This window comes from Syngnathus scovelli, chromosome 12 (assembly GCF_024217435.2).
Source record: "Syngnathus scovelli strain Florida chromosome 12, RoL_Ssco_1.2, whole genome shotgun sequence".
In the NCBI taxonomy this organism is placed as follows: domain Eukaryota; kingdom Metazoa; phylum Chordata; class Actinopteri; order Syngnathiformes; family Syngnathidae; genus Syngnathus; species Syngnathus scovelli.
Genome location: NC_090858.1, coordinates 13,530,943 through 13,558,904, shown reverse-complemented (window position 1 = coordinate 13,558,904; position 27,962 = coordinate 13,530,943). Strand labels below are relative to the sequence as shown.

At 50.1% G+C, this 27,962-nt stretch overlaps 2 protein-coding genes across 14 annotated transcripts; one reads left to right on the top strand and one right to left on the bottom strand.

The window, feature by feature from the left end:
* The first annotated feature begins 468 nt into the window (after window positions 1-468).
* On the top strand, window positions 469-16,170 carry psda (pleckstrin and Sec7 domain containing a). Of its 7 annotated transcripts, XM_049735246.2 has the most exons (19): window positions 473-1,674; window positions 2,291-4,380; window positions 4,498-4,606; window positions 5,846-6,057; window positions 6,430-6,587; window positions 7,999-8,203; window positions 8,706-8,899; window positions 9,047-9,214; window positions 9,282-9,362; window positions 9,811-9,923; window positions 9,994-10,052; window positions 10,125-10,214; window positions 11,698-11,741; window positions 11,855-12,027; window positions 13,648-13,718; window positions 14,147-14,304; window positions 14,444-14,588; window positions 14,671-14,814; window positions 15,476-16,170. In XM_049735246.2, the coding sequence occupies exons 2-19, from the start codon at window positions 2,431-2,433 to the stop codon at window positions 15,743-15,745; spliced, it is 4,344 nt and encodes a 1,447-aa protein (XP_049591203.1). In that variant the 5' UTR covers window positions 473-1,674; window positions 2,291-2,430; the 3' UTR covers window positions 15,746-16,170. The 7 variants fall into 7 exon arrangements, 6 of the variants coding, with proteins under 6 accessions (XP_049591204.1, XP_068508636.1, XP_049591201.1 ...); XM_068652535.1 differs by lacking the exon at window positions 15,476-16,170 and adding an exon at window positions 14,997-15,467 and having other exon boundaries at window positions 471-1,674; window positions 9,994-10,214; XM_049735244.2 differs by having other exon boundaries at window positions 472-1,674; window positions 9,994-10,214.
* On the bottom strand, window positions 15,908-23,967 carry nfkb2 (nuclear factor of kappa light polypeptide gene enhancer in B-cells 2 (p49/p100)). Of its 7 annotated transcripts, XR_007484885.1 has the most exons (23): window positions 23,806-23,952; window positions 23,251-23,287; window positions 23,072-23,147; window positions 22,947-22,987; window positions 22,774-22,872; window positions 22,540-22,691; window positions 22,179-22,450; window positions 21,993-22,097; window positions 21,779-21,864; window positions 21,567-21,705; window positions 20,659-20,775; window positions 20,429-20,593; window positions 20,171-20,309; window positions 19,985-20,099; window positions 19,273-19,480; window positions 18,972-19,141; window positions 18,696-18,798; window positions 18,477-18,634; window positions 18,351-18,414; window positions 17,706-17,875; window positions 17,517-17,643; window positions 16,313-16,426; window positions 15,908-16,169 (listed from the first exon to the last, which is right to left on the bottom strand). XR_007484885.1 is itself a non-coding variant. In XM_049735253.2 (22 exons), the coding sequence occupies exons 2-22, from the start codon at window positions 23,284-23,286 to the stop codon at window positions 16,099-16,101; spliced, it is 2,607 nt and encodes an 868-aa protein (XP_049591210.1). In that variant the 5' UTR covers window positions 23,287-23,292; window positions 23,806-23,967; the 3' UTR covers window positions 15,908-16,098. The 7 variants fall into 7 exon arrangements, 6 of the variants coding, with proteins under 6 accessions (XP_049591210.1, XP_049591209.1, XP_049591206.1 ...); XM_049735253.2 differs by lacking the exon at window positions 16,313-16,426 and having other exon boundaries at window positions 23,072-23,141; window positions 23,251-23,292; window positions 23,806-23,967; XM_049735252.2 differs by lacking the exon at window positions 16,313-16,426 and having other exon boundaries at window positions 23,072-23,141; window positions 23,806-23,960.
* Between the last annotated feature and the right edge of the window lie 3,995 nt (window positions 23,968-27,962).

Below are 27,962 nucleotides of genomic sequence, written 5' to 3'. Positions count from 1 at the left end.
CTGTCAGTAACTTCAAGGGAAAACATTTTCAACAGCCAAACAGCAAAAAATTCAATTGTTTTAAAAACAAAATGTGTTTCTTAATATCAACATAAATGCATAAGTAAAAGTGCATGCATTATAAACTGAAAATATATTATTGTGCTGCTCTATGATCTACCGATCATTGCTTTCAAATCGTAAAATAAAAAAATAATCAAATCAGTTGTATTCTTTCTCATGGCTCTTATCTGCAATTTTCCCTTGGTCCATTCAACTGAAAAATAAATATAAATAAATAAAATTCAAAAATTTACGGCACACAGACAAAACAATACTTTCTTCAAAGAAAAATCACGTCTTGTAGAAACAAATGTAAAAATGTAACCGAATTAAAAAACGGAAAATACGTTACTGTTCTGTGATGCTCACTTGTCTGAGGCTGAGCCTGGTACTTAGAGGTATCTCATTGTTTGTACAAGTTCATCAATGTTCGGGGTTAGGCTCTGAGGCTTAAAACCCGTTTTTGATCAACTCTCCTTCTGGAAAGGGCCGGGCTGATTTGGCGATCTCTTTTGCCACAATAAAGCTAGCCTTGGCAGCAGCCTCGCTTTGTGATTTAGCATACGTGAACATAGCCTGTCTGGACTTAAGGCCTCGTTTTAATTCTTCCACCTTCTGTAGCTTTTGTTCATATTCCATATTCTTGTCTTGGTCTGTGTGTTTCTTAGACGTTTGATAGTGCCTTCTTAAATTTAATTCTTTCATTACAGCCGCATTTTCTCCACACAAAAGACACACAGGTTTGCCTCTTACCTCCGTAAACATGTACTCTGCCTCCCACCTGGCCTGAAACCCCCTGTTCTCAGCGTCCACCTTACGTTTAGCCATTTTTGAGGAGGGGGGTATCAGAAAGTTGAACTCTGCTCTGACTTCTGATGAATAATGAAGCCTCTTGTGCGAGCTGCAGGGACATCGCGGGCTGCCGTTGCATTGTGGGAAATGTAGTGTTGGTGCGTGCAAAACACCAGCGGGCGGCTGTGGCCTACGGGCCGGTTCTAATAGTAATTCAATATCATCCAGGGGGCCATATGTGATTTAGAGTGTGCAACAAAGCTATCGTTTGAGGAAAGTGGAGTGGCTGGAAAATCCTACTCCAGCACAAGGAGAACACGCAGACTGAACACAGAAAGGTGGAAGAGGAGCTCCAAACTCTGAACAACAGGACAGTGAGGCAAACGTGCTGAGCAGTGAACACTCCTCCAACTTGCTAGAAAATGAGAAGTGAAATATGTGAATGCCTCTCGAGTGTTTGGTGCGGCTCTTCGGTGACTGTGTGAGATGTGAAAGGACACAGCAAACCATGTGCAGGAAGTGAGCAGTTGGACATGGTGGTTTGGGGGCGTGGCCAGGGGCGTGCAAATGCATCTTCCTGGAATGCTCAGGAGTTGCCCTCTGTTCCCAGCCAGCTGATAAGCTGCCTTGCACCATCTGTCCGGGCCGTTACAAAGCGGCCGGGGGCAGATAGCGAGCCACACGATTGGCTGTTAGGTGGTCCAGATGAAGAATGAGGCGGGGTCAAGCCGATTGATAACGAGCAAGAGGCGGAGCCAAGCGAGCCCACAAGTGAGAGAAGAGGAAGACCTGCCATGTTGCCGTGGCAACGCAGAGGACATGACATCAGAGGACATGCAGGTAAGGTAACAGCTACACTCATCACAGCAACATCACCATCTCATCTGCTGCTCTATATGTGTGGGTGGGTGGGTGTTGTATTTATGTGTGTGTGTGTGTGTGTGTGTGTGTGTGTGTGTGTGTGTGTGTGTGTGTGTGTGTGTGTGTGTGTGTGTGTTTGTGTGTGTGCGTGTGTGTGTGTGTGTGTGTGCGTGTGTGTGTGTGTGTTTTTGTGCGTGTGCGTGTGTGCGTTTGTGTGTGTGAGGGAATCCTATTAGCCTTCTATTTGTGTTCTGTAAAAGTCGCACTAAGCATCTTCTTATCTGTGTGTCTATGCGTGTGTATGTGCGTTTTGTGTGTTCTAGTGTGTAAGTAAATTGAGTGTGGAGTTCAAGGGTACATTCATTTGCAGTCGGTAAGTTTGGATCTTCACACATTTTGTCTCAAATTTAAAGGAATTTGTGATCAATCAAATGGAGTGTGTGTACGTGTGCGTGTGTGCATGCGCGTGGAAAGTTTTGATTTGATCTGATAATCAATACAAGTGTTAGCGACAAGGGGAAAACTGCTGTGTCACTACTGATGTGATCTTGTCCTTCACTCTCTCATGAGAACATGTCTTCTTTTTGTTCTCTAGTTTGACAAAATGACAACAGAATATTCCCGGTGCTCCACTTCCAGCCCAGAGCCTCTTCCAAACGTTTAGCATTCATTTTGTTGTCAACCGGTTGGTCCGGAGACATCACCAAGTTCTTGAGAAAACATTTTGTGGTCAGAATGTCCCAGTTGGGAAAAGTGCTGCACCTGTACATCGAGGTACGCTCTGCGGCTGAGGAAGAAGGAAGAGTTCCTGGGATGGGAGATGATGCAAGGGGTCACCTGATCCTTCAGTGTCCAGATGTTCTCCCTCCTTCTCAAAGGAGCTCGGCCCTTTCCAGCCTCGACCCAAGCCCAGATCATTCCCCACGCACCCGGTGCAGGGTGACGGGCATACGGCACGGCTCGCCTCCCTCAAGCTCGTCCTCCAGACACTCGGTCAGCCCCCAACAGCCGGATGCTGTGGATTCCTCTGCTCACTTCCACCAGGAGGACATGTTTGAGGACTTACTTCAGGTCCTGACACGTACAAGTACCAGTCAAGGACATTGGTGCTCAATAGCACCGGACGTCAACCCCTATGTAAGTCGGAAGCTCAGTGACCATCCGCCACTCTTTGGCCGCACGACCACGCCTTCAACCACGCCTTCGACCGCGCCTTCGACCGTGCCTTCGACGCCAACTTTCCACCGCCAAGCCCGAGGATCAGGCGCTCAGGAGATGAAGACGTCTATGGTGACCTTCGGCTATATTGAGAAAGCCAACGTTCATATGTCAGGCGCCCGAAGGGACTCCGGGCGGGATGAGAACTTTCTGTCTAGCCACCTCAGGAAGCGACTGAGTGACCCATTGGGAGCTCGCAGTCAGCTCAGACAGACTCAACCCTGCCCCGTTCACCATCGCCCTTCGAGCAAACCCGACTCTTCTTTCCCACACAGAGATGTGGTCGCTCGAGACACCACCCACCGAGCCTTGGAGGAGTTTGGCTCCCCGGAATTGAGGCGGCGCTTTGTAGGCGGCGGCATTGATAGCTCCAACACAACGTTGCCGCGACCCCAGAGGTTGCCGACCTGCCGCTCATGGGCGGGGTCCCCCATCCTTCCCCACGGGACGCTCACTTTGCCGTCCAACGCTCAGCTCAGAGACCTTGACTGGAGCGTTAGTCACAATGGGTTGCCGGGAATCCCAGTGTCCGATCGTCTCTGCGCCCGCGCTGGGTTCTCATCCCACGCAGCAGCTCGAATGTTTGGGGGTCATTCTCGCCCCCCTCTGCGGCTCCAGCAGTCATCTTGGTCAGGGGACAATTCCGGCAGAACTGGGCGGACCGTGGATGGTCCAGGCGGCAGAGCGGGTCCCGTGAGCAGCACTGCTCACGGTGCCAGAAGCTCCTCCCCGTTTTCCCATGCTGACGTTTTTGGGGGACGACGCTCTCCCTCTCCAACGCCTTCCCAAACCGAGTCCTTGAGGTCACTCAGTCCGAGTTTCGGAGAGTCGTTGCTTTCAAATCCCCAGCTGCATTCCAGTTTTTGTCAGGACCTCACCTTGGAGCGATTGCAGGAGAGCAACCCACAACGGACGTCGGACAAATCCAAACTTCATCTCCATCCAGAAAGCATCTCTGCTGGATTGGGCTCAGCTGCAATTTTGCACCCGCCCCAGGAGCGTCATTCAAACACCAGTCAACCAGTTGGCCTTCCCTACCTGCTCCATCACCACCTAGAACGGAGGCACGGCGATGGCTCATGCAGCCCAGAAGCCTCCACAAGACTCCCCTCCTGGCAAGCGGCTGCAGGCTTCTGGCAAGGCGCTGCAGCCTCCTGGCAAGCGGCCTCCTCCTCAACCTCCTCACAGCAGGGGCTCGGGAGGACCAGACCGAACCAATATAAACCGCAAGTCTGTCAGGACAAGTCCAGATGCTCCAAACTCAAAGAAGAGAGTTTCAGGAAGTGCTCAGAAGACAAGGATTGCTGCACAGAGGTTGGCTCTTTGTCCGGGACTCAACAAGAAAATCTGCAGGATCTCAGAGAGGTTGCTCAGAGCTCCGGAGAGTTGACGGGAATCTTGGGAGAAGGAAACGTGTCTCCAGAAAGCGGGTGCCGTTCCACCTGCGATACGGGCTCCGGGATCCAGGTTGGGGGTTAAGCGCCAGAGCTAATGTCTGCCATCCAACAGCAAAAACAAACATCCACTTTGAATGTCTTGCCTTAGTTGAGCAATACTTTTACGTTGGCTCCTTTCAATCTGCAGTCAGGTGCAAGTTGGGCCGAGAGTCCGTCTTCAAGGTCACAGAAAATCACCCAAGCCAAGTGGAACTTCCTGTTTGGAGCAGAGAGCTGGGAAGGCTGCAGCAAAGTGGGTAAGGAACAAGTCATCGCCTTGACGACCAACATGTAGGATTTACATCCTGCCGTGTGATGCTTAAGTCAGCTGCAAAGCTTTGAAGCCAATTAGCTCAAGCTTGGCAGCGCTATCGTGTCAATACTCAAATTGCAAATTGTCTTCGCGTTTAATAATATCTTTTTTTTTAAATATTTGACCAGTTTTTACTCGTCTGATTTGAAAATAAGTTATTTGTCAGTTTGTTTTATAGCTTTTACTGTATATAATATGAGGTCCTCATACATTTATTTGGGTTGACAGTCATAATGGCCCTCCAAAAGAAGCTATGACTACAATGCGGCCCGCGAAATAAATGAGTTTGACACCCCTGAACTATACAGTCAAACCTCGGTTTTCGAACGTCCCGGTTCCCGAACAAATCGGAATTCGAACAAAAAATTCGAGATTTTTTTGCTTCGGTTGTCGAACAAGATTCGGAGGTCGAACCTCGCGAGATGAGCCGGGAGGACCTGAGAAAACCCGACTGCGCGGCCCGGATGCCGACTGACTCCGTTGTTATTGCATTTTCGTTACTTTGAGGATTGTATTAACCCCTAATCATGCCTCCAAAGAAAGCAAGTGGGAGCAGTAGACCATCCTAAAAGACGCTCTTAAAGCAATGCGACAGTGAGCGCCCGGCGCGCTGCGATTCCGCGATCGGACCAAATTAAGCTCCCTGCGCACTGCGGTCCACTTAAATTTTGGAAAGTACATCAAGACTTTAAAAATATTTTCAAAATTTCAGCGACAGCTCTGTCACAATAATGCGACCAGCCCTGTGCAGTTGCGTGGTCGGTGATGCGCTACGGTTGCGCGGTTGGCGTTGCGCTGCAGTTGCGCGATCGGACAAAAATGGGCGAATGCAAAAATGCTTAAAAAAAGGCAGGTTTTTTTTTTGTCTTGGAACGGACTAAAATGTTTTCTATTATTTGTAAAGGGAAAAATAGATTCGGAATTCAACTGATTCGCTTCTCAAACCTTGTGGTCGAAAACCGAGGTTTGACTGTACTAGTAAGTAAGTAATGTGTTCATGATCAAGTAATAATGTGTTCATAATTTCACATATAAGTCGCTCCTGATTATAAGTCGCCACCCCCGGCCAAACTATGAAAACGACTGTAACTTATAGTCCGGAAAATATGGTATGTGCAATTTTCATAACATATGTCCAAAAAACTTGGCATTTCATCTGCGCCGTATTTGGTCCTGAATTCAGGCACTCCTTATCCCGCCCCTGCCAAGCCAGCCGGTCGCAGCCCCATCCAGGGTCAAAGGTCTCCACCGTGTCAGTTGGAGGCGGAATCGCTTGCCTCCGACCACCAAGGCTTGTCCTCCGAGACAGCTGCGGTACGGCGCGGCGTCAAATACTCGAAGACGGATCTGGACCACGTATCACTGCGCTGCTACAAAGAAACTGACCTGGATGAGGTTACGTCATCAATTCAGCATTCTGATGACTTGATTGTTTAGGATCAATGCTTTGAATGTACAGTTGAAAGCACATACACACGCGCCTCAAATGATATTGGTCACTTTTGGAGAAATACAGCCTGTGGCGATCCCATCGCTTTCACTGAACACAGGGTATATTGACTCAGCGGCACTTGTTAGCATTTGGACACTCAAAAAATTGAGAGGCTGTTCCAGCGAGTAGTGTCTTTTGTACGCTTACGCAACAGAACCAAGTGTTGGCTGCTTGGTTTGCGTTGTCTAAACACCACCATTGACGGGTATTGATCCCTTGTTTTGGATTGAATAATGTCAATGACGGCGACTCGGGTGACAGTTGTGTTGACGCAGGTGATGCAGGTGGAGTCGGCCGAGGAGGATCGGCCGAGGCGATTGTACTGGAGCGAGGGTGGGGGGACGGCAACCGAGGAGGACGACGATGAGGGCACGGTGGTGAGGCGGAAGGCCGCCCCTTGCCGCGACGGCACCTTCAGTATGTTGCTGAAAGGGTGAGAGGTCATATCCACCATATCCCAGGGATGAGAATCTTCCGCGGATCCGCGGATTTCCGTGTCTTTTTCCTTCGGGAGTATCATTTTCGTGAATCGTGTAGATCCGTTGAGAATTTTTTTTTTTTTTTATATGGGGGGGGGGGTGGGGGGGGAGCGGCTGGCAGCAGTATTGCGACAACAGCCACCTTATTTTCGGCAGCATTTTGGTGCTACTTTCGTCACATAATTTGCCTACTCATTTGCCTAATTAGCAAAAGTTTTAGCCAGCATGGCGAAAGGTTTAGAGAAAAAAGACGAGGATCGTGCCAGGAAAATGGACAAGTCGAACGGGATCAGGATCATCTGACAACTCGGAACACAGTCCGTAACCACCTGCCTGACGGAACATATCCATAAATAAGATGTCCTTGGGAAGGTTTTGTGCATTCTTTGTCAAGATGTGATAAGCTATGGAGGTTGCGGCGCTTCGAACATTAAGGAGCACATCAAAACAAAAAAACACAAAGGTCCGTTTTTACTTTTACAAGCATGTGGGTAACATGATGTTACATGTACGTAAGCTAATGTTAGGCTATTGTCATGATATCGTTAAAGAATAAATCTTCAATGATAGATAGATAGATAGATAGATAGATAGATAGATAGATAGATAGATAGATAGATAGATAGATAGATAGATAGATAGATAGATAGATAGATAGATAGATAGATAGATAGATAGATGTTGCAAAAAAATTAATAGTTTTCATCAAAAGAAAAAACTCCAGAATTGATTGTCCCATTTTGATGTATTATATTCACCTTGGTAGCCCACCAAACTGGAATATTTTTTTAACAAAACTGTTGAAATTGAGTGATGAAATTAATGGTTTTGGAGTTGCTATACTGCCAAAATCCAGGAGTTTCCAGGGAGGTTTGCCCCGTGAGCCGGCGGCCCAATGGGGCCCTGTGGGTCCTGTTGCCCCCAATAGGGGCCCCTGGTCCTCCTGTGGCCCCTGGCCCACTACGCCCCCCCTAGTGGGGCATGCGGCCTCCAGACCCCGGCTACTTTTCAGTGGGTTTTTTCATTTGCCGTTCTCATCCCTGATATCCGTTGCAGCCCAGCTAGGAGCTTTTGCGTGACCCACGGGAGCTATGAATTCTTGGAATGTCGTGGTGGGGTGGGAGGATGACGCGACCGAGCAACTTTCTGACCCGGGTCGCTTGAGGCAGTGAGGCCACGAGCAATCCCAAAAGCGCAGAGGCCTCTCAGCCTGGCACGGGTGTGGCCAGACACGACCATTGCCTCCTGAGGCCTTTTGGGCGCTCCACGAATGGCGATGGAACGACCATCAGGGAGGCAGGCGGGCGGGCGGGCGCAGGCACGGCAGCTCAAGCGGTCCAGCGCCAATGCCATCTTCCTGTTCAGGACGTCCGAGCCCAACGGCCCGGCGGTAGCGGCAGCCCGCCGGCCGTACGACGGCCACCTGGACTCTTTCAGCCGCCATTTTGAAAGCATCATGGAGGGCCATCGAGCCAAAGGAACCTCCTACAGCAGCCTGGACAGCGTCGACCTTCTCACCTCTGGATCCGCGTCTGTCTTTGCCCTGCCCACACTCACCCCAGAAATCCAGGTAGAAATCCTTTGCCTCTTTGGGCCTCTCGTCTAAATGTCATTTTGTCACTTGTGTTGTGTTCTTTGGACTGGACTCGCTTAGCAACTCGTAGCCGACTTGTTTCTGGTTGGTTTGTTTCTTGGCCTCTTTCTTTAATGCGGTTGAGTGTGTGTGTGTGTGTTGTTGTTTCTCTCCCAGCTTTGTTGGTTTTGTGTGCGTGTGTATGTGTGTTGTTTCTTTGCGAGCAGCTTTGCTCATTTCTTGCTGTTTTGTTGTGGACTATCATGGCTTCTTTATGCTGCCGTTTGTTATATTCATCACAGTTACTGTTGTTTTTTGAAATGTCATTTGTGACTGATAGTTTTTTTCCATGTTCCAGGACTGTTGTTGGCTTCTGACTGTTGCGTTTGAGACTTGTTTCTTTCCGATGGCCATCGTCATGTCTCACGGCACAGTTTGCAGTGCCAAATATTTGTTTGCAAGACTGTCATCTGCATGTGGTTCCCGTTTGTGTGCGCAGAGTCGGATCTGCGAGAGTGCCAAGAACATCATCCAGCTGAGCCTCGCCCCGGCACCGGGCGTCACCTCCTCGCGAGGAGGCTCCGAAGACGCTCCGACCTGGACTGAAGAGGCGCAAGAGCCAGGGCGGCGCTCCATTCTCAAAGACAGCTTCCGCCAAGCCAGCTCGCCACCGGCGCGTCACTGCGCTGCTGGGTGAGTCTCTAGCACCATTCGCCACGTGTGTCGTCTGGAGCGATTAGCTGGAGAATCAGACGTGATGAGGGGCGCACAGGAAGAAAGGTATGCCTTTAAAGAAGCACAGGATGACACAAACGACTAAATCCTCGCTTTCTGTTTTAGGGAGCCTGAAGCGACGGAGCGCTCGGCGTGTTGCCCCCGCAGCCACGACAGGGACTCACTGGGTGACAGTGCCGAGGCCGACCCGCAGGCTGCCAAATGCCTGGCCCGGCGCCTCCATCAGCTGCGAGGCTTCCGCAAGTCTGACGTGTCCTCGCACCTCAGCAAGAAGTCCGTCTGCGTGCGCCCGTGTGTGCCTGCTCTCCCTGACGTAACGCGTGTCCACGTGTTTTGGCAGTAACGAGTTCAGTCGGATGGTAGCAGAAGAATATCTCAGCAACTTTGACTTCCAGGGCCTCACCATCGAGCAAGCCCTCAGGTTGGCAGCACACAATCTTGTGAGCGAGCACAGCAATTTGTACGCGTCACGAGTAAGTCTTCGACTGCTTCTGCAAACATGTCGGAGATCCTCGCAGCATGCGGACGCCGACAAAACGTCCAAAACGCATCTTTCGCCTGAGATCCCCGACTTGATCAACAATGATCATTTTCAAAGGTTGCTCGGATGCGCTTCTATTCTGTCACCAATGTGACAATAACAGTGTCATTCTTTTTCTTTCTCTTTCAAACTCACTTTGTACTTTGCTCAAGTACAATATTACAAGTACATTGCTTTTTGTTTTTGATTCACCTCATTTCCATTCTTTTCAATGGGAAAAGGTTATTTGAGATGCTCTTGTTTTGAGTTGCAAGCATGGCGACGGAAGGAATTGGATTCCAATCTCAAGCCACCACCAAACATCAGGCTGATGTCATGATCGTTCCAGAACCTTCCTGGGCAAGTTGACCCTGACTGGAGAAAGTCAGGAGCGAGAGCGTGTCCTGGCTCACTTTTCCAGAAGATACGTCACCTGTAACGCACGCAGCCACGCCTCCCAAGGTGCGCGCCGCGATGCATGCGCACGCGCCCTCCCGCACGACGCAGCCTTACACGCCGCACGTGTTCTTAGACGGCGTCCACATGCTGACTTGCGCCCTGATCCTGTTGAATGTGGATCTCCACGGAAACGTGAGTGGGACTGACAGCTTGTGCTTGCGTTGCATCGTTACGACCCCTGCGTGCCTGCGTACCTACGTGCAGAATGTTGGCAAGAGGATGTCCTGCGCTCAGTTCATCTCCAACCTGCAAGGTCTAAACAATGGAAAAGACTTTCCCAGAGATATGCTGAAGGTAACAACACTCTCGCTCTGTGTATGAATGTGTTGCAGAAAGAAAGACGTCATCTTAGCAAGAGCACGTGTGCGTTTACAAGGGCCCACTGCAATACTTAGGATGACGTTATGCGTGATTGACAGCGAGGGGGCAGGCCATGGCTGTCTTCCGTGCATCCTTATTGGCCGCAAGGAGAGCAGGCTGAGCGAGGGGAGTGAAAGCGAGGGGCGAGCGAGCTTGGGTAGAGCGAGGGAGCGAGTGAGGGAGCGAGCGAGTGAGGAGAGAGTGAGCGGCTCGCCTCGTCACTCCAGTACCAGCGCCAGAGGAAGAAGAGGCAGAAGAGTGTTTTCCTGCAGGTGGAAGGCGTGAGGAAGGGAGGACACCCCCATTTTGTGCTCTCCTTTGCTGAGTCCGCATCCCGACAGGCAGCGGCCATTGAAAGAACTGCAGCGGGGACAAAGGAGGAAGGCGGCTGTTGCTTCTTTGGACAGAGGACCACATGTGACCACACCCACCTCAGCACCCCCTCCCCACCTTCACACGGGCCCTAAAATGCTCATCCCACAATCAGGGGGCGACATTGCCATCTAAGCACCTCAAGGGCACCGCCTTCGTTGGCCCGCCAGAGAGCGACCTCGTTGTCCCACTGCCAGAGTGCCGCACCACGGGTTCCGTGTCGCCATTTACTGCGTGAAAGGTTTATCTCTTTTATCATTCGTCGGGAGCTGAAGCAACATGATCGGCGTCAATAGCATCCAGTCGACGAGCCGTCTGCGTTCGCGCTCCTCGGGTTGGGTGCGGAGCAATCGCGATCCCAGAGACCGGCAGTCGTTCCGGCGCTCCAGGACGCCGCGCTGTCGCTGGCTCAAGCCACTCGCCTTCCCCGATCTGCTGGGACAAACGCAGGACGAGGCACCCAGAAGCACCCAGCACAAGACCAAGAAGCACAAGACTGACGAGAAGAAGGACAAGGTAGAAGCGGGAGGAAGGGAGCAAGCGAGAGCAATCGCAGGGCACGTCGAGAGCAGAGGTGCCCAAGTCCGCTCTTAGTCGGGAGCCCCGAGCTGGCCTGTGTTAGGTGTGTGATGAATTACCTGACGATGTGTCCTAGGTGAGTCGCATTCGGGATGCACCCAAAACAGGCCGGGTCGATGGGGGGCTCTCCGGGAGCCGACTCGGGCAGCCCTGATCTTGCATCCGGACGCACGATGGCCAAACACAAGTTGATGTCGGGGCACATGCGGACAAGTGCACATTTGCAATCTCCGTACAATGAAAAGTCTTGAACAAAGGAAAACGCACCTTGAACATGAGGACCACATGCGAACTACGCAGGGGACGTTTTTGTCAAGCTCGCGACAGATGTGCTTCCCGCTCGCTTGGTGCACCGTTTGCAAGACATCCCGCTTCCGCCGCACTCCTTCCGTATGGGGCGCTTCTTTTGCTGATTACTGGCCGATGTGAAGCTAACTCATGTGCCGTGCCGTGTGTTTCTTTGCAGTCGTTGTACGCGTCTGTCAAGAGCGACAAACTCCAGTGGACCATGTGAGTTCCTCAACGCGAGCTCTCACCCACTCAGTCACAAGCACACAGCTCACACACAGAGGGGAGGGGGTGAGGCATTTACATCCATGTGGTTATTCTCTCTGTTTCTCCAGCGACGACGATGAGCTGCAAACGTCCATGTGGGACTCGGCCGACGGTCGGACGGACTCTGCCTCCCGCACCCTGAAGCGAGCAGGGAGGGGCGTGGCCCGGCGGCCCGACAGCCGGCTCTACAAGTGCGGCTTCCTGGTGCGCAAAGTCCACGCAGACGCGGACGGCAAGAGAAGTATGCGCGTGTCGCGTTCTAAACACTATATATGCTGTCATGTCAAAAGTAGAGTGACCAGATCCAAATTCACCAGATGGGGGACAAAGCCTATGTGTGTGTGGGACAATGTGCGATGCCAATGCATCAAGGTAGTCTAATAGAACTTTTGAAAACATAAACATTTCTATTCTGCCCCTTTGCTTAAAACCTTACTATGATTTGCCATTTGTTGATTCAGTAGTACAGAATAACCTGCAAACAAAAACTGAAATATATCTAATTTAAATGCAACTTTCCCAAGTTTTCTCATGTGAGAAAACAGTCAGTCAGCAACAGTCATTCTTTCATGCAATTTCATAGTGCCTCTCAAGTTAACACACACCTGCAATTAAACAGAACAGACAATCAAGGGTACAGTTATATTGCAGTTTAACAACTGAGAGCAACATCATAAACCCAGCACAACTCCAAACACCACATTAAAGTGTTTGCTCTATTAGAACATCAATACTGACCCACATATTCAAGTACAACATAGAGTACATAGGGTGATTATCTGTACAAAATAAAACTCAGCTCAGAATCACATAGATTAACTACACAAAAGAAATGCATTTGAAAATTATCTGCATTTACTGGACAATGCCAGCTAAAGTCACTACGCAAAATAAGAAAAAAATAAAACCAAAAATACAAATCAAAACAGGTCAGGAGGAAACAAAAACAAGTGCCTTTTCGCCAACAACTGAGAGCAACAACATAACCCTAGCACAACTCTAAACACCACATTAAAGTGTTTGCTCTACTAGAACAACAATAATGACCCACATATTCAAGTAGAACATAGACTCTATAGGCTGATTATCTGTACAAACTAAAACTCACTCAGCTCCAAATCACATAGATTAACTAAACAAAAGATATGTATTTGAATATTATCTGGATTTACTGGATAATGCCAGCTAAAGTCACTACATAAAATTATGTTTTACCGTGTGGTAACTAGCTAGCTCAGCTGCTGTTACCTTATCTGCGTTTGAATCTTGTTTGGGTTTTAGCAGGAATGTATGCATAGACTGGGAAGCCTCCTTTTGAGCGATACATTTTCTGCGAGTCTGACATTGTCCACGTCGTCTCACGTCATATTCACCTCCGTGTGTGACGGAAAAATGACTCAAGCACACTTCACAGAAAACTTTACCAGACTCGCCTTTCACTGGTTTCACCCAAGGATAGATAGTTTCCCAGTCAGAATTGTAGCCGCATCTCCACTTCTTGGTCATTGTAGTTGTGCTGTCCTCCATGTCTCATTCTGCCGCTCTGACTCTGACCTGATTTGCATTGTGGGCGCGCGTCCCAGTTTGATTGACATTATCGAACAGCCCGCCCCACCCACAATTTGATAATGCCAGATTATAACTGACTGTCAATAACAACGTCTCAATTTGCAGGACATGTGAAAAGTAATAAAAATGCATGACTGTCCCGCACAAAGCCGGACATCTGGTCACCCTAGTCAAAAGGCTGTTGTGGCTGCAGGTGTGTTTTGGAGTGTTGAAGGTTGCCGAGTTCGAAGTTCAAGCAAGCCAGGTGGAAATGTCACGTCTAACGTGTCCCGATGCTTTTGTTGTGTGGCAGCGGCGCGGGGCAAGCGAGGCTGGAAGTCCTTTTACGCCACGCTGAAGGGTGGCGTGCTGTACCTCCAGAAGGTAGGTAAGGAAATAAAGGTAGAGCGCCCTTTTGCGCTCGCCACCATGTAGCTGCAACCCTGCAATATTCTTCCACTCAATCAGTCCCATTCTTGGTTTTTGGTCCGTGTCGCTTCCTTGGTATTGTTGAAGTAGCGGCGGCGGCTCCTTCTTGATGGACTCCCAGTGCTGAGGTCGCGCGCGCACGCTCTGATCTGGGCTGCGGCCTTCCTGCCATGTGAGGCGAGGCTTCTCACCGGGCGCTCCCGTCCCATTTGCGCCAGCCCTTCCAAACATGCACGCTTTGAAGACTTCAAATTGTCACCAGCTGCAACCGGTTGCATACCTCTGGCCTAAAATCGGCCAGAATAGGCTCAAGAGAACAGCCAGATGAATGAGCTCTGTTAGTATTGATTGTGTGCGCTGACATCTGTGCAATCAATCGGCAGGAGGAGTATGGCGGCGAGCGCCGGCTGACGGAGGACGATGCCAAGAACGGTGTTTCGGTGCATCACGCGCTGGCCATGAGAGCCGCCGACTACGCCAAGCGGCCCAATGTCTTCTACCTGCGCACCGCTGACTGGAGGGTTTTCCTCATGCAAGCGCCGTAAGGGAGCCGCCACCCTGAGCTGCCCTTGCAGAAGAGGTCACCTGGCCTGGCACATGGGAGGCCAGGCTGGGGCAAACTCAAGAAAGGGCTGCCTGCCAGCCTCGCTAAGGCCTGCCTGCGCCTCTGTTCCCATTAGGTCGTGCGAGGACATGCGCTCGTGGATCACCCGCATCAATGTGGTGGCAGCCATGTTTTCGGCTCCACCCTTCCCGCCTGCCGTCGGCTCGCAAAAGCACTTTGCTCGCCCCCTGCTGCCCGGATCCACCACCACACTGTCACAGGTTGCACGCAAGCATACTTTTCGGGTGGAATGTGACCATCGAAGGGCGCCAGCCGTGGATGACACTTTGTTTTGTGTGTCAGGAAGAGCAGGCGGCGTCTCACGAAGCTCGCTTCTGGGCGGCGTCCTCCGAGCTGGACGAGCTGGCTGGCACCGCGCCGGACCACAAGGTTAAAGGTCGTGAGCTGGACGAGCGGAAAGCGCGACAAGAGTATTTGGAATTTGAGGTAGGGGGCAGGCCTCGCGTTTTCCCATGCAAACTTTTCATCGCGGTAGAGACGTAGCTCACTTGAGAGGCTTTGAAAATCATTCTTACGGAAGTGACTATTTCAATTGTTGTTCCGATGGGAACAAATACTTCTAAGAACAAAATCTGTTGGGGCCTCTTTTTCCATCCTTGTCACTCAAGCTGCCTTCAGTGGTAATGCCGCCAGAGAGAACACTGTGATGCTATCGCAATACCCAAGGGCACCCGCGTGATAGCCCGCTCGCCATCCATCACTTGTGCAAGCGTCGCACGTCTTTACCCTTGTGAACATCGTCTCAAGATGGAGCGTCATGGCTCGAATGCTAGTTGGCACAGTTTAAGCGTTGGTGTCCGCAGAGGTCCATCTGGGCAGCTGGCATGAAGACGTTTGTCATCCCGTCAAGCAACAAGTGCCTTTAACTTGCCAAAGTCAAGAAGGTGTGCTATTACTATCAATGCGAAAAAACATGTTTTCAGCAGAGCTGTTTCAGCAAGTGAGATACGTATACGCCCAGGCGGCACCCAAAAAACGGCTAAACTCGGATGTGCAAGCGCCTCGAACAATTTTAGGCAATGACAAAATAGCCCTCTGATCATTCCCAAAGCAAGGCCTCGTCACGTGATGTCTTTTCCCCTCACAGAAAACGCGTTACGGCACATACGCAATGCTGCTCCGCGCCAAGATGTCCGCCGGCGACGAGGACTTTGCGACCTTCGAGGCGCGACTCTTTCAGGACGGCAGCCCGCAGAGGGCGCACTCGGGCCCCTCGCCGCCTCAGGAAGCGGGCGGCAAGGAGAAGACTCGCGTCAGCTCCACGCGTTTGCTCTGCGGCGGAGAGGAAAGCGAAACGAAGAACACGTCACCGCCGCATGCTTGCAAGTTGGCGCCCAGACAGGAAGGGGCGCCGTGAGGCGCGCGTGCAGCAAAGCATCGTGACAAAAAGGAGGATACGAGTAGCGAAAGCACCTCCCCCCTTGTCATACTGTTGCCACAACAGACGGGGCGCCGTTGTCATGGCGATGGGATAAATCCACACCGTCACCAACGGAACGTGTACATCAATATACGTGCAGAGCTTTCAGATACCTTTATTGATCATCTTTAAACAAATGTGAATGTCAGCAATATTTATGTCATGCATGAAATGTATTTTTCACAGACACTCAAAACAAAACGCTTTCCATCTCAACGGGGATTGGAGAAAAATTCCGAATGTTTTTTTTTTTCACAGCCATGTCGTGATTTTGGCGACTTGTCTGCCACTCAATGATTGGCTGCAGGCGGCCGCTCGTCTTCTACAAGCTGACTGCCAAAGCCGCTGTCCATCGTCGATTCTGATTGGGCCAAAGACAACAAACACGCTTCATCAATATCGTCAGAAATATGAGCTCAACGAGCACGTTTATAACTCGCAGCTGTTCTATCTCACATGTAAGGAATGGAGATGCTGCCCCAAACCACAACAAACATTGCTCACCAATAACAGAAGCTGAAGAAACGTTTGTGTATCATGATTCCTTGATTTAGTGCGCTGCCCACAATGGCCTTTGAGGGGCACTACATCATCAGCCTCCCGTTTGCCAATCTTGGCCTGAAACAATCTTAGTTGTCTGTTTAAGCGCTAAATGTTTTTTTTTACAATGCAGAAAACTCAACACTGGCTGAACATCCCTGTACCCCTAAAACATGCAGGTTATATAGTTATTTCGCTCTTGTAGAATGGGACACTATCACACTCTTATTTTGAAAAGTCAAAGCCGACTTCCACTTTCCGGTCATCAACGTGAGGACGGTGGCAAGTGTGGCGAGGACACCACGACACCCACTTTGTTAATTTGCCAAGCAGGCAGGTTCAAATGGAAAGGTAGAGGAAGAAGAAAAGAACAACAACAGACAAAGAAGGGACCAAAGGGAGGTGGAGGCTGCTAAAGGTTCCTAATTTGCTCCCATCGACACGCTCGATGAGCCCAGTAGCAGGTGCGAGGAGGTGGGATCCCCGGGGTGCAGTACGTATCTACTCGGGTGGTCAGATCGGCTAGGGAGTTTCTGCAATCTTTGACATCACCGGCCAATCTTAAAGCGTGACGTTTCCAAGAGGTGCATAATAAATAATCGGAGATCTTAATGCGCCACTTCACCACTACGAGTACAGCGGTCACCTGATATGCGACGAGGAGAAAAGTAGTGAACTGGCTGCCCGAATCGCCAAACAAAAGGAGGAAACATTACCCGAGAGTGAGATTCGTTTCAGAGCCTTTTGTTGTGTGAGCGCTGCTGAATTTGTGCATCAAGTAGTGTTGTCGATTGAGCTTTGACAATGTAGGGCAAATGCTTCAAACTCGGGTCCCGGGGCTACTTTCCCGCATGTTGTCCAAGGCTGGCTCCTGCTCACGCACCCAATTCAGCATGTTTCGAATGAAGGAAGAAGCCCGATGACGATCCCAGTCATTTTGACTGGGCATGTTGCAGGAGCGGAAACCGCCAAAACCCACCCTGTGGGACCTGAGTTTGAAACCGCGGATTTCTGTTGAAATTTGAATTCCATCTTTTGTTTGGATGTTTTTGTCTTATTGCAGATGAATGGGAATTGTTGAGCGCCACACACGACCTAAGTTGCAACGTCCGTTGCGTGCTGGGTAGCCCATCTGATGTGTTCCTCGGTGTGTAGCGTAGCAAAGCACCTTGTCTGAGTTTGTCTTGCGCTGCGCGCACGTCGGTGCCGTGGTGGCGGCGCAGCAAGCGGACGCCGTCATGGACGCCCAGTGACTCCAAGGCCTCCAGCACGTCTTCCACGGGACCACCGCCCAGCTGAAGATAAGGACAGGGTGATGACGACGATGACCAAGCTAGCCGGCGTGTGCTGTTCTGACCTGGTAGTGTTTCAGGAGGCTGTGGTAGGGGGCGGGGCTATCCTGGTAGAGGTGAGCCAGCGTCATCATCCCCAGTCTGTCGGCTAATTTGTTCCATGGAACACCAGCGTCGCTCAGTACCTCCTCCAGGTCACGAAGCGTACAGGCGTCGGCGTGCCAACGCTCCCCATCTACCGTGTCACCACCGCAAAAAGACCATGCGCGCCTTTTACTCGGAAAGCAACGGCGCACACATCAAAGGGTTGACAGCTTGACAGGTGACGACGTACCGTGAACGACGCGGAACACGTCCTGAATGACGGAAGGCGCGTGCCGAGTCGCGAATGACACAAGGTGCGTGGTTACAACATACGATGGCGTACGATGATGTGTGTCGACAAAGTGATGAAGCACGACATCTAACAAATGTGAACGATGATGTCAGGAAAACAATGAAAGGAACGACAACACCTGCTGAAGTGCAAATAAGGCGACATCAAAAAGGATGCGTGAAATGCAAATTAGGCGATGACATTTCTCGGTGTAAATGACGCACGATGACAGGAGAATGTGAACGAGTCATGGGGGAAAGACACCAATGCCACGCAACGACAGCAGGACGCGCGTTGGACCACACAACAGCAGGTGACGAGGCCTGAGACCAACCTGCTTTGCCTTGGCTCTTCTCAGCAGCCTGCCACGCCGATGCAGACGTCAGCAGCTTCCTGACCTGTGGCGACATCGCATGGCCACGCTTTGACTCTATAGGGGACAACGCGGCGCTTTCACTACCTTCTGACACGTGGTCAGGTCCAGCGGTGTGTGACCGGCCGTTCGCCTCTTACGGCAGCCCCTTGACTGCGAGGATGCTTCGGTCCCCACCACCTCCTCGTCCTCGTCAGAGGAACTTAAGACCAGTGGCTCATCATTCTCCGCGTCTTTGTCCGCACCTGTGCGCAAACCCAGTTGGTGACTGTGCGTGCAGGCGGGCGGGTGTCAGTACATGCGTACCGGCAGCGAGCAGCACGGAGCACAGCGTGTGCGCGTGTGCGGCAGCGGCCAGATGAAGTGGCGTGTTTCCTCCAAAAGTGTGAGCGTTCACGTCCGCCTTCAACTGTGACAAGAAAACAGGCGAGGCATGTCGGCTGAACCAGCATCAAGAAAAGTCCTCTGACGGCCACACTCGCTACAGGGTGTCCAGACTGAAACGGTGTCACTGGGACGACCGAACCCGGGAGGGCTGCACCTAAAAGGACGCGCTGGCGACAGACGGCGTGGATGCGCTACCTCGGTGACCAGCGTGCAGGCAACCTTGAGGAGGTTTTGCTCCACAGCCATGTGCAGAGCCGTGTGTCCTCCCTTCAGCTCGGGTGCGTCCACCTTAGCGCCACTTTCCACCAGCAGCCGTAAACACCGATGACCGTTGCGACGAACCGCCAGGTGAAGTGGGGCCAAACCTGAATGAGACCGGACCGGGGGACGATGGCGCTCAAATTTACATGAAAGGGACGTGAATGCACGTGACGCGTGTGAAAATGGCGTGCACTTGGCGAGAACCCGTTTCACGACCGCGTCTTCGCCCGCTCACCATGGTAATCGGCTGTGATCAAGAGGTGGGCATGTGCTTGGCCCAGGTTGGACAGCGCGGCGCGTAGCGTGGCTACGTCGCCGCCCAGCGCTGCAAGGTGCAGCGGGCAGCGCCCATCTCTGTCCCGCAGGCCAGGGTCCACCCCCGCCTTCATCAGGGCCTCCACCACGCATGCTTGACGTGTCACCACCGCCAGGTGCAGTGGAGTCTAAATATCAAATCACATGCACGTGTGACATAGGCGATGCCGTTGGCATCACCCAAGCAACCTGTACCTTCAGTCACGTGATTTAGTTTGCCAGTCAACAGTTGGGTTATTTTGCCAGTTCATGGAAGTCATATGACCAGGGATGAGAATGGCAAATGTGAAAAAACACTAAAAAGTAGTGGGGGTGTGGGGGGGCCGATGATATATATATATATATATATATATACACACACACACACACACACACACATATATATACATAAGCCGATTTCCGTACTCACAGCTTAACTACTTTTGCCTTGAGATGTGCCAAAAGATGCCGTCGCGGCGGGCAAATGCTCGCGAGTCGCCGAGGCTAACGTTGCCCGGCCGCTTCCATACCCCCCCCATTTTCATAAAAAAATAAATCTCAACGGATTTACACGATTCACAAAAATGACTTTCGACGGAAAAAACCCGGAAATCCGCGGATCCGCGGAAAATTCGCATCCTTGTATGACCCACCTGCCGCAGGTGGTTGGACACGTCGAGAAGGTGTCCCTGCCCGTTGCTAAGAAAGGTGTCAATCAGCTGGCAGGCGACGGCCGTCTGCTGATGGATGACCGCCAGGTGCAGGGGACTGCACAAGGAAAAAAGGCGGCATGTCAGAAAGGAAGTGGCCAGCCGGCGGGGGCGTAAGTTCTTACTGACGTGTCTCCGCTGGCGTCTGGCATGGCACATAGGCATCCGTGTGGCCGCAGAAGGAAGCGAGCGTCACCACTCATGCAGTACCGCAGGAGGGCTTCACGCGCCCGACAGGTGGCGCCAGATGCTCTGGCCTGGAAGGCGGCTGCGGACGAGACGTGTCTGAGGTCAGGGCGTCTATTGGAAAATGCTCTCGGACTGGTGTCGTGTGCTCAGTGAAAATAGAACTTGAAGGAGTTGACAGGTGATGGAAAACATAATGACCTATGAATGCGCAGCGGGGTGTCCTACCAACGACTGACAGTTGTCCGTGCTGGGCGGCAGAGCCCGCCATGTGTGCTCCTCTTCCTCCAAACCCAACGATGCTCCCCGAATAGAAAACTCCACCGCCTCCCGCCGCGCCATTCATGTGTTGGCTGAAGTGAAAACCTTAGAGAGACAAATCCCTATGGTTAGCTTTTGCTTTTAGCATCGGTTGTTTGCATTGGCCTCACCTTCACCTGTGGCGCCCCCAAAGCCGCCGCCGGCTCCTCCTCCTCGTTCACCGCCCCCTCGCCAGGGCTCATAGTGGGGGAGGGGCTTTTGTTTCTTCTTCAGCACCTCCTCTTTGTCTGAAGGAGATCCCGGAAGATTTGATTTTAAATGTATCCAACAATTCAAGATGAAAAGCCAAAGTGGCCACTTCCAAAGCAATCAAAGGGAAGGAGCCGCAGCAGGTCACGGATGGGAGCCAAAGCCCAACTTTGATTCAAAATCGCCGCAGGATGCTACGAGCGGGGCGACCTGGCTTGTTGCTGGGCTTGTTGCTGGGCTTGTTGCAACCACTTCCCCTGATGGCTGACTTGGCAGAGCCAAATGGGATGCTCTTTGCATTTCCATCCATCCATTTTCTGTACCACGTCCCCACGGGAGACGCGGGCGTGCTGGAGCCTATCCCAGCAGTCATCGGGCAGTAGGCGGGGGAGACCCTGAACTGGTTGCCAGCCAATCGCAGGGCACACAGAGACGAACAACCATATGCACTCCCACTCACACCTACGGGCAATTTGGAGTGCTCAATCGGCTAACCATGCATGTTTTTGGGATGTGGGAGGAAACCGGAGTTCTCGGAGGAAACCCACGCAGGCACGGGGAGAACATGCAAACTCCTCACAGGGAGGGCCGGAGGTGGAATCGAACCCTCACCCTCCGAACTGTGAGGCAGACGTGCTAATCAGTGCACCACCGAGCAGCCCTGCTCTTTGCATTTACGCTCTGGTATGAACCAAGCAGACCGTATAACCTCATCGGGGTAGCTGATGTGAAAACAGGTATGAAAAATCCTTTGCTGTGTACCAGGCCAAAGGCTCCATCTTTGGACTTCGCATGTTTGGTAGCGAGGAAGCAAAATGAAGACACTGACCTTGAACGTGCGGTATGTATGTGAAGTGTTTGGGGTCACTGCAGTCACCCGCCTTCTTCCTCTTGAGTTGCAAGAAGACAGTGACGGGCCGCTCGAGCTCTGCGGTGTGGTACGGTGGCGTCTTGAACACGATGGCGTACTGAGGAGGCAAGGCAGAAGCCGGGGTCATGCTGGCGCTGGCCGGGCGAGTGTGCCACTCTCGTTTGACTCACCTGTTTGTGGACGTCTGTTGGAGCAAAGTCTCCGAAAGCCTCCCAGCCGCCATCCTCGTCCTCGTAAAAGCGGATCTCAATGTCGTCTAAGGCACAAAGCATGTGAGAACGAGCTCACAAAAGCGCAGCGAGCTGTGCGGCTTGACTCGTCGCCACCAGACTAACAAATGAGGAACCTCGCTCAATTAGCCACAACAGTACAGCGCATCGGCACCTTTTTGGACTTTGTCACACAGGAGGAAGATCTCGTCTCCTCCGAGCACGGATCCGCATGTCTTGTCGATCCGGGAGATCTTCAAGTTGGATGCGTTGGGAGATTCTGGCAGGAAGAAAAAGGGAGGAGTGAATGGCTCAGGGAGAGGGGGGTGCAGTGCGACGTGGTGCGGCACGCGGGCCTCACTGCTGTCGTAGATGGGGTTGGACACCACAGCCTTGAGCGCTCTCGTGAATCCTCCGTTGCTGTCCTTCAGGAAGGCGGTGAACTTGAGTCTAACGATGTTGAGGTCCACTATCTTGGACAGCTCCTTGGCGTCCTTGCTCAGGGCGCTCTCCTCGGCCGCCGTCAGGTGGGCCGAACCTCCCCGACACCGACGCCGTTCCTCTCGCAGCCGACGCGTAAGAACCTCCACCACACCTTTCTTGGTCACATGGAGGATGCCCAGGTTGCTGAAACTGCCACGAACAATGTCATAGATGACCAAGATGTCAAGGGCGAAAAAGAGGATCAAGATAACGCCGACGAAGATGGGAACGATACTGACGAGGCGGTCAGGTCGTTGGGTCCCACGTCCAGGGTGCATGTCCCGCTCTCGTTGCAGTGGCGTCCCACCAGGCTGTGAGCGTGCACGTGCGGCGGGTCCGTGTGAGTCACCAACTGGACCTCCACACGCGCGTGACCCACGTAGTTGTTGATCTGACAAGGACACACGCACAAGAAGTCGAGCAAACAAGATGTCAACCAAAGCCATCGAGGATGTTGGTGGCACGGGGGGAACCTTGACGGTGGGGTACGTCCTTCTGTTCTTCTCGCTGGAGGCTCCTGGCAGGCCTCCGTGCGAAGGACCCTCACACTCGTAACGAAAGCGAAATCCCCGCTGGCAAGACACAAAAACAAAAAGATGCCAAGAACGGCGTTCATCATCGGATTGCTTGCTGGTTTGTTGCTCACCTGTTTGGGCTCTTCGATGATTTGGACATACGGGCCATGCGCTGAAACACAAAGACACGCATGGAAAGTTAGCGTAGCTGCACGCGCGTGATGTTGACGACGTCATCGCTGTGAGACGAGATTACCTGTCTCAGGTACGTACGCTTCAGTCTTCACGTCCACAGGAGGAATGTATTCATAGGGCGTCAAATTAAACTGTAACTGAGCCAGCCCGCACGCGCACGTCAGTCGCACGCCATTAGCACGCCATTAGCAACGCTCTATTCAATGGTGACCAATTTTAGTTAAAAAAAAAAAAACTCACATCGTCGTAGCCGTTGATCAACTGAGTTTCCGTCATCCTGTGCTTGTTTGTGCGCGTGTGAGAGAGAAGAAAAAAAACAAGTTTGACTTCCACGTGACTCCTTTGCTTCCCGGCATGGTCACATTAGGAAAAACCCCATTATTTTTCTTTATCATTATTTATCATCTTCCCTCCTATCCTTCTGCACTTGCGTTTGTCTACATGTGACATGATAGTGACTGGAGACCAATTTGCCCCCAAATCTCCCAAGGTTGACTGGAGACCAGTCTGTCGTTTGCTTAAACGTGCCCTGACTGACGAGTGACGGATTCGTTTTTCTATCTGAGGTCAACATTGGCGGGCGATCAATCTCTCTCACCCAAGGTCAACTTTCCGTGTAGCCCGATTCCTTTTTTCGGGTAATATCTGAGCTCTCAGCATATTATTGACAGCTTTTGACAAGTGAGTGCGTTTGTCCATCCGAAAAGTTATTAAGTGAATGATCATATATTCTTATTCTTTTTTGTTGACCAATCAAAAGTAATGTGGATGAGAATTAAAAAAAAAACATTTTACCTGCTTTTGCGAGTAGTTGTTGATACTCCAAATCGCCGTAAGTGTCAGTAAATCGAAAACACCACAGGACAAAAAAACAGATGTACTTCCCGTGTGAACTTTCAAAACAAGCGTTTTGCGGTCAAAGCATTTGCATTCATCTCCTTTGCTGTGTTCGAGCACAAGACGGTAACAGCGTTCTCTTGTTCAGGAGTCAGTGACAAGCTTCCCTAAAAAAACTCCAAAGTCGATTTAGAGCGAAGATTTCGCACGACGAAGCTTCGAAGCTGTTCTATACAATCAAACTCTTGTTTTGAAAGGAAGCTCTGTTCGCGCTCACCACAGCAGGCGGACGGAGAGGTCAGCGTTGCCATAGCTACCGCCAGCCTGTCAGTCTCGAGCGGAAAACCCCGCATATGGCGGGGAATTCCGGACCAACCGGAAGTTCTGCACCAGTGGGTAATAGAAGCGCCTTTTGTGTGTTCACTTGTCAAGCTTTGAAAATAATTTCAAACAGAAGAACATTTGGAAACAAGTATCTATACTCCTTTACAAAATACATTTGAAGTACTGTTTCCAGGTGCAAGTCTCGCAGCAGCATTGTTGAACCATTTATGGCTTGTCAACAAGTATACATATACGCAGATATGTATACGTATGTAAATATATATATTTATCTGTATATACATATACACTATATATGTATACGTATGTAAATATATATATTCACCTGTGTATACATATACACTATATATGTACGTATATGTATGTGTATATGCTCGAGTCCACTTCCGGCTCTCCCTGTGTGCAGTTTGCATGTCCTCCCCGTGGCTGCGTGGGTTTTCCCCGGAAACTCCAGTGTCCCCCGCCGGTGATTGCTGGGATAGGCTCCAGTATGCCCGCGACCCCCGTGGGGACAATGGATGATGGATGTACGTGTGTGTGTGTGTGTGTGTGTGTGTGTGTGTGTGTGTGTGTGTGTGTGTGTGTGTGTGTGTGTGTGCGTGCGTGCGTGCGTGCGTGCGTGTGTGTGTGTGTGTGTGTGTGTGTGTGTCTCTCTCTCTCTCTCTCTCTCTCTCTCTCTCTCTCTCTCTCTCTCTCTCTCTCTCTCTCTCTATATATATATATATATATATATATATATATATATATAGTAATCCCCCGTTTATCGTGGATAATTGGTTCCAAGCTTGACCACCCGCGATATGTGAAAATCCGTAGTCACTCTCTCATTTTTAACATACATATATTTTTTGTGTATCAATAAATGAATAATAAACCATATAAGTGCATTATGTTATCATTAGAACATTGAATAATAGTTTCAAATATGTAACAACTATATTAACAATACAAATGACATACAGAAAATAATGTATAAATAATATATGATACGTGTGTGTATTTGTGTGTAACACATGTAGATGTAGCTAAAGTATACATACTGTATATATGTTTTTAGAACTCTTATTATTTATATATATATTTTTATAACAAGGTACAAGTGTACATACTGTAAAAATGTTTTTAGAACTCTTATTACTATAAAAAAATTATAACAAGGTACAATACTGTAAATATGTTTTTAGAATTCTTATTATTATAATAACTTTTTGTATAACAAAATACAAGTGTACGTACTGCAATTTTGTGGGTACTCCCTGCCTTCTGCTGGCGTGCGGGCAACTTTCGTGCCATAATTCCTCAATTTAGAATTTTTATTAAGAATGGGAAAACACGATTCGGAATTCGAATGATTCACTTCTCGAACAGCCTTTTGGAACGGAATGCAGTCAAAAACCGAGGCTCCACTGTGTATTGTTAGGCTACAGATTTTAGTTATTGATCTGACTCCAAATTGCGATCAACACTTAACACATGAGTTGCTATGTCCCAATCCACACACTGGCGCACCTAACAATTTTGCGAGTTCGTTCTGTCAAAGAGAAGACCAGTAGATCAATCAGACCAAATTTACCAATTGTTTATTCCTGACAAAGCGCACTAATACAGGCCTGGGTCCCGGGTCCCTCACACTAAAACTCGTGCGTTTTTGTGACCACCAAAAGACGACACATTCTTCCGGGTTGCCCAGTTTTAAAGAAACACAATATGAATATTAAAACATGCAAAACATTGTGTGATGATTGGTCGATGGCCATCTCCTCCTCGTCTCGGTGTTATTGCTGAGGTCAGGCGGTTGGGTTTTCCCGCGAAGCCCGACCGCCTGGACGTGATGTTGTTCTCGTTTCTCACCGACCTTGAGGTGTTCTCGTCCGGTACTCCCTGTCTGGGCCTATTCCACAACACTTCGAAGAAAACAAGTTCATGCAGTTTGCCTCCACATTCTTCGCCACCCACCAATCCACACGAGCACTCAAGTATAGCACATTTCCCTTTATATATATATATATATATATATATATATACACACATACATACATACAGGACTGTCTCAGAAAATTAGGATATTGTTTTAAAGTTCTTTATTTTCTGTAATACAGTTAAAAAACTAAAAAGTCATACATTCTGGATTCACTAAAAATCAACTGAAATATTGGAAGCCTTTATATTAATATTAACATTAATATTGCTGATTATCAAAGTCAAAGTCTGCTTTATTGTCAATTTCTTCACATGTCAAGACACACAAAGAGATCAAAATTGCGTTTTCTACTATCCCACGGTGACAAGACATACATTACATATTATGTATATACGTATATATATATTATATTATATTGATCCACGGACAAACAAAACATTCAAGTAAACAATACAAAAAGTAAAACACAAGAAGGCACATACAATGAATAAATAAGAGCAATGAATAAATAATTAACAAATAAATAAATAAATAAATAAATAAGAGCAACATGGTTGAAATGGAGCAATTGTGCATACAGCAGACAGTCAGTATATAGCGCAACAGTACAGGAGGAGTAGTGCAAGGCAGCCAACGTGGCCCAAAAGGCCAGGACGTTATGCAGCCGATGGTGGAGGGGGGAGAGAGTTCAGGATCCTAACACCCTGGTCTGGTGGTGTGGGAGCGCAGGTTTCTGTACCTCTTCCCAGAGGGCAGTAGATCAAACGTGAGCGGGGTGACTCACATCACTCACAATCGTGGTCGCCTTGCAGGTGAGATGGGAGGTGTAAATGTCCTTCAGGGAGGGCAGTGAAGCACCAATAATCCTACCAGCTGTATTCACTATGCGCTGCAGGGCCTTCATGTTGTATTCAGTGCAGCTTCCACTCCACACCGATACAACTGGAGAAGACGCTCTCAATGGTGCCACGGTAGAATGTGGTCTTGATGGCTGGTGGAGCACTTGCTTATGGCATACAGCTTACGAAAACTCAAATATCGTATCTCAAAATATTACAATATTATGAAAAAGTACACTAGTAGGGTATTCAACTAATCACTTTTTTTTTTTTTTGGTATGGCGCCAACGTGAGTGGCAGCCTCCCAGCAGTGTTCTCTCTTTTTTTCTTTATTTCCTTCTTTTCTCCTTTTTCTTTCTGTCTTTTTGTCCATTCGGCGATGCTGGTTCCTTCTACAGCACCTCGATATCGCTTCGGACCGTATATTTTTTTTCCCTGGGACCGGGATGGCTGCGCACATCGGTCGAGACCGGCGTAACTCTACGACGGTGCTGACCGGGTCCCTCGCCTTGGCCTCGCAGCCGCGACTCCTGAGGGGAGTCCGCTCCCTCGTGCTCGTCGGAACCAATGACCTTCGCCATGCTAGCCCCGTGGTGAACATCTGCACGTGCCCTGACTGGGTGCCCAGGACGCTGCTCACACATTTGCCTGCTTGGTGATGTTTTCACCGATTCACAACCACGGTCCATTGGGCGCTGTTGAACTCGACTGCCCTTACGTCTGTCTATGGACCCCGTGGAGGCTATTTTGTGTGTTTTGGAGTGTTTTTTGATATTGGGGGTTGCTGGTTGGCCACTGTTACTTTTTTTTCCTTTGTCTTTTTGCTTTGCTTTGGTGGCTTTTATCTTTCGCACTTTCTGGCTTTCTTTGTGGCGCCGTTGTGTGGCAGCCTTATGAGAGCCTATTGAGTTGCGCTCATGCCATCTGTGTGTCTTTTGTATATCCGCTCTGTGGTATGGATACTGCTGGGGCCTGAATTTCCCCACCCCCGGGATCAATAAAAATGTTCAATC